Below are 5,366 nucleotides of genomic sequence, written 5' to 3'. Positions count from 1 at the left end.
ATACAAATCATGTACAGTGTGGTGCACGGGGAAAAAATCCATAAGCGGCAACTACCAGCAGGCACGCAGCAGTGGGCATGCAGGTGGGTGAGGCTTGCAAACCTTGATCTTCAATGGTGCAATCGGCAACCTTGCTTGTTGCTCAGATGTGATGGGTCAAGATGGTGCTCAAACCTGAAGCCCAGATTCGAGCACCATTTGGGGCTCCTACTGCGGAGGCAGCAGCAGCGTTCCCTTCATCGTAGTGACGCCCTGCCCCGACACGTACACGCGCCGCGCCTCAGAATCCAGCCGCACCGCCACGTCAGCGCCCCGCGGGGAGCACTGCAGCGGGGGAGGGGGTCGAGTGACTGGGGGTAAGGGGGGCACCTGTCGTCACATGTGAGAGTGCAGCTGCGCAGGCGGATCTCTGCGTGCTGTGCGGTCACGCACGGCGACCAAAGGAGGAGGGTGCACTCACGAAACATCCCTGGCTGCCTGCCGGGTCGAAGAGACTCGAGGGCCGGGCCCCAGCGTTGAACCAAAAACCCTGGTCAGCCGCTGGGGCTGTCGGCATGGCCTCAAGACAGGCGTCGAAAAACAGACGCACCTGCCGCGCCTTGAACTGGGTCTTCCCCAGCTTGGGGGCCCAGTAGGGGCCCAGCACGCAGAAGGCGGAGCCTGGCAGGGTTGGGCGGGCCGCGGGCGCGAGGGGCGCAAGCGCTCGTCGCACCCTTGCACACGCTCGCGTGGACAAGGGTCCAGCCGCACACACACACCCGAGCAACGCAGTAGGCCTACTGTCTCTGGCCTGCCGCGGCCAGACTGCCCCGTGCTGGATGTGGGGCAAGGCACATTCACGCATGCGGTGCAAGCCCCCAGCTCCCACACTACCCATGACAGCCAGGCAGGGTGAAGGCGGTTTGGGTGGCGTGCGGCCGTGCGCCCGCCTCACCAGTGGCGGGGTCCTCATCAATGGACACCCAGGGGCCAAAGAATCGGCAGTAGAAGTCGTAGTCGTCGCCACCATCTAGAATCGGGAGCGTTTTGTGAGGGGGAGGGGGAAAGGGGGTGGCAGGGAGATGGTTGGCGCAGCTGCGAGCGGGGTTTGCAAGAGCAAGGGAGGGGGCAGGCGCCGACGGCCGGCAGCAGCTTTGTCGGTGGCGGGTTACCCCATGCCGCCTGCCCCAACTAAGCAGCGGCTCCGCTCGCTCGCGCATGTCTCCCTGCCTGTGGGTGCGCCGGCGCGCGGCAGCATGCGCGCGAGGCCGGATCCCAGCGCCGCGCTCACCCCCACGCGCCGTCACGATCGCGCCGCGCGCCGCGCCCTCGCCCACGGCCGCGACCATCGCCCCGAAATCCGGGCGTATCGCCTCCAGCTGGGCCCGCGTCGTCCCCTCCGGCAGTACAAACAGAAAGTAGTCCATCCCCTTGGTGAACCCCACGGGCTCCGCCGTCCCCAGCCCGCCCGTGGCGGTCGCGACAAGGGAGCCGAGCGCCTGTTGGCGCGCGTCCGCGTCGCCGCCGCCGGCGGCGGCGGCGTCGCCGAGGCCGGCGGGCAGCGGGTCGCGGGCGTCTGCCCAGGGGAGGCCCATCTCTATGCGCACGCCGCCGTCGGCGCCGGCGGCGCGGCGGACGGTGAGGCGGCCGGAGAGGGTGTCGAAATATAGGGCCTCGCTCGTGTTGCCAACCTCTGAGACGGAATGCGGGTGCAGGCGCGGGCGAGTTTTAGTGGGGCTCATGGTGCCGGGAGGGGTGGCGGCAGGGGCCGCTGCTGCGGAGGGAAGAGGGCCGGGGTGGCATGTGTGCGACGATCGCGCCTGGCAGGGCGCGCGGGTGCCTCCGTTCCCCGCGTCGCATCGTGCAGCGCCATAATAAGAGGGCTTCCTTGATGCAATTTGGGGCGATACTGTTGCAATGTGATCGTGCTGGATTGGCGCGATGAGGTGTGCGATTTCCCTGCACGCGCGCCTGCCCCCCACCTGAAAACAGGACGTGGGCGGACGCGAGCGTTGCGTGGCCGCAGAGGGGCACCTCAGCCGCGGGCGTGAACCACCGCAGGCCGAACGTGTCCCCCGTCTTGAACGCGTCGAGGCCGCCGCCTGCGTCCGCGCCGGGCTGCGCGGCGGCGCGGGCGGGCGTGTGATTGGATACGCGGGTTTTCATTATGCGTGTTTGGGAGGGGGGGGGGGTATGTTTCCTGCGTTGCCAGACGAGATATCTAGAATAGGCCCGCAGCGACAGCGGGCAACAACAAGGTCCACCAGGGAGTGTGCGGAGTCAGGCGCGTCCCGTGTGGGATTGGCGGTGGCACCGCCCAGCACGCAAGGCGTCCCGCGCCCCACGGCCGCGCCTGTCGTGCGGCCGCGCACCGGGAGGGTGACGTAGGCCGTCTCGGATAGGTTGTGCTCCGCCGCGATCCTCTGCCGCTGGGCGTCGGTTATCACCGCCTCATCAGCCAGGCAGTACACTGCCGCCTGATTGCCCGCGAAGGCCGCGGGCGTGAAAGCGTCGGCGACCCAGAACTGCAGCTCCCTGGTACCGCCGGTGCTGGCCTGGGACGCCATTGCGCTGGCCGCAACAGGGCGTGGGCGGGTGGTGCTGAGCAAGGCGGATGATGTGACACGAGCGTTAGGGTTGGCTACCGGTCGCTTGAGTCGCAAAAGCGCAGAGGTTTGCATTGATGGGCGAGATCAGACGGCGAGGTCCCAATAGTGAACCAATTGAACTATGTCCTGTACAGCAATCTTCTATCAGACGCACGAATTTCTTCCGCGCTCACTCATGCGTGTTGTCGGAGGTCAAAAGTGTGGCGTTCATGAGTCACTTCCCACCACCGGACACCGCCCACCGTTCGTCAACACTGGTTCATCATCGGGTAGTGAAGTTGTTTTAAGAAAGTATTATAGCCTCAGACTCTGAGTAACGAGGTAGCACCGATCAAACCCCTTGGAAGCTGGTTGGGTTAGAGGGCGCACGCACCCTTGATCCGCAGCTTCAGCCTCTGTTACTGATTGCAGCTCCCCAAGCCTCTAATTATAAATCCAAAAAGAATTACAACAATCACCCCACCGATCCTTACCCGCTACCCATGCAGCCGCTGCAGACGGATTGCACCGCGCTTGCAGGGAGGAAGATCCCCTGCAAGTACCGCCCCCACTGCCATCCAGCCCGACGAGGTCCCACTGCCCAAGGGTCCTCGCTGCGAACCATCCTCATAGACAGAAAACCTCACCCCAACAGGTATCCGGCACGCTGTGATGTGATTACCACAGCACACGGAGGGCACCAGCCCGAGCCCTGACGGCTGCGGCGTATCACCATGCGCCGCTGAGCCCCATGCCCACCGCATGTCCGACGCTACTGCAGTTTCATCCCTAGGTCCACTGCAACTGCACGCCTGCCTCCACTCGTTTGCAACAAAATCATGTGGCATAACAGTCTGAGTTGACTCATCTGCCAGGACTGTGATGTAAATCCTTTCCGAAAAGCTAGTGGGCAAACGAGGAGCTCTTCAATCGATGCGTGAAGTACTTCTCCAAGCAAAGAGAGAGGGGTGTGCAGGGAAGAGTGGGGTAGCATATCTGGGAGAAACGCGGCCCTATGGCTGAATCATTGAATACATATCTGACTGGTTCCCTTGGACAGGTTCACAGCACAGCAGAACAAAGAACGCACGCTACCTTCTCAGCAGTTTATCTTGATTTTGAAACAGACGGGGCACAACGTGGCGAGCAGTGACCAGCAGCTTGGCTCGATGCAGCTTCGGTCGTGACGTAGTGTTGCCAGCAGGCCTGCTCGCAGCGGGCTGCTGCACCTGTCAGTCCACGTGCACATCCTGCCCCACGCGCATCTTTTTCGCCCCTTCAACCGTGCACACGGCCGGTTTTGGTACAGTATTGCTCTGACCAAACACGCGTTCCGGAGTGCTCTTGCTTGTCCAGCTGGGTCCAGAAAGGAGCCCCTGTGGTTAACAAGCTGTCGTGCACACTGGGCGCCTGTGTGCAATGGGCTCCGGGCGGGCTGGCAGCCCAGACAGATGCATGCGCGCATACAACTCAACAGTGCTTCAATGCTGCCGGGACACGGCGCGGGCTGGCCCTGGGTGACAGCGCTGTTGTGCATACACTGCGCCGTCTTCCCACAGCCCACCACCAGATCTGTCACTCGCCCACACCCGGAATTTACTGCATGGACACTTGCATCCCACTGTCTGAGCTGCGGGCCGCGTCTATGCCAGACCCCGCAGCACCCACTTGACCCCGCTCATGACATCCCCCGACACACGCGCTCGCCTCGCACCCCCTGCCCCACATGCCCCCTACCCCAAGCGCCCCATTCCACCAGCCACCCTCCCGAAATCACATCGCATCGGCGCGCGGCCCCCGACCGTGTAGCCCGACGACTCTGTCTGCAGACAGCCCCATGGGGATTACACTACTCCCCAAGCGTCCCCGCCAGGCATGCGGGCAGAGCAAAACTCCTAAACGCGCGGCCAGCACCGGGGCCTCCTGCCCCCTCATCCATATCCCGCGCCTCCCTGGCGCGCGTGCGCGCAGCCGCCTCCGCCTCACGCGCCGCCTCCATCGCCTTGCTGTCCGCCTCCACCTGCCTGCCGGCCTCCTGGTGCTTGTCAATGCACCTGCGACGAGGTGAGGTGAATCCGTCGTGTTGTTCAATCTCAGTGGGGCACTGACTTGGGAGACACAGCTAGGGTGTGTCCAGGGACGCTGAGGGTACGCCCACAGACGTTAGAGTAGGCGACATATCGCACCGCCCCTTCACCCGCGGTTGACCGCGGCCGCGGGGCGCGCCTCACCCGCCGGCCTCGGCCTGCGCCGCCCGCAGCTCGCCCTCCACCGCCGCAAGCACCGCCCCGCGGTCGCCCTCCCCCAGCCCCGCCGCCACCGCCCGGCTCAGCCGTGCGTGCAGCGCCTCGAGCGCGCCCAGCGCCGCGCCCCGCGTCGCCGCCACCAGCTCGCCCAGCAGCCGCCTGGCGCGCGCCACGTCCTCAGGCCTGGCCTCAGGAGGGGCCTCTGGCTCTGCTGCGGCCGCGGGCTCAGGCGCGTTCGCTGCGCTGGGGCCCGGGGGTTGAGCGTGTGCGCCCGCCGGCGGCGCCGCGGTCCCAGCTTCGGGGCCATCCGCAGTCGCCGGCGTCGCCTGCCGCGATCGCTGTTCCTCCTCCTGCTGCTGCTGCTGCTGCTGCTCATGTTGTTCCTCTTCCTGCTGCTGCTGCTGCTGCTGCTGCTGCTGCTGCTGCTGCTGCTGCTGGCGGACGTGCACGCTGCCGAGCGACGGCTGCGCACTCGCACAGCGGGCGGCGCGCTCGCCGCCGACACCGGCCGCCTCCCCTCCTACCAACGGCTTGCTCGCACCCGCCACAGCGG

General features: G+C 65.5%; 2 protein-coding genes across 2 annotated transcripts in view; both read right to left on the bottom strand.

Annotated features, from left to right (window-relative positions):
• Nucleotides 1–207: 207 nt before the first annotated feature.
• Nucleotides 208–2,546, bottom strand: MNEG_12875 (phenazine biosynthesis-like protein domain containing; the record flags this gene model as incomplete). Its single annotated transcript, XM_014038654.1, has 6 exons — nucleotides 208–324; nucleotides 590–660; nucleotides 935–1,009; nucleotides 1,271–1,672; nucleotides 1,962–2,097; nucleotides 2,352–2,546. The coding sequence occupies 6 exons, from the start codon at nucleotides 2,544–2,546 to the stop codon at nucleotides 208–210; spliced, it is 996 nt and encodes a 331-aa protein (XP_013894108.1).
• A 1,870-nt stretch (nucleotides 2,547–4,416) lies between these two features.
• The window catches only part of MNEG_12874 (hypothetical protein), a gene marked incomplete at both ends in the record, with an annotated part of 1,869 nt that continues 919 nt past the window's right edge, over nucleotides 4,417–5,366 (bottom strand). Inside the window, 2 exons of the mRNA XM_014038653.1 lie at nucleotides 4,417–4,621; nucleotides 4,799–5,056. Of these exons, the coding sequence (XP_013894107.1) occupies nucleotides 4,417–4,621; nucleotides 4,799–5,056 (463 nt within the window). The remainder of the gene's footprint in view (nucleotides 4,622–4,798; nucleotides 5,057–5,366) is intronic.

Source organism: Monoraphidium neglectum, assembly GCF_000611645.1.
Source record: "Monoraphidium neglectum strain SAG 48.87 unplaced genomic scaffold scaffold03487, whole genome shotgun sequence".
Taxonomy (NCBI): Eukaryota; Viridiplantae; Chlorophyta; class Chlorophyceae; order Sphaeropleales; family Selenastraceae; genus Monoraphidium; species Monoraphidium neglectum.
The sequence above is the reverse complement of the archived record's forward strand: the minus strand, read 5'-3'. Positions and strand labels throughout refer to the sequence as shown.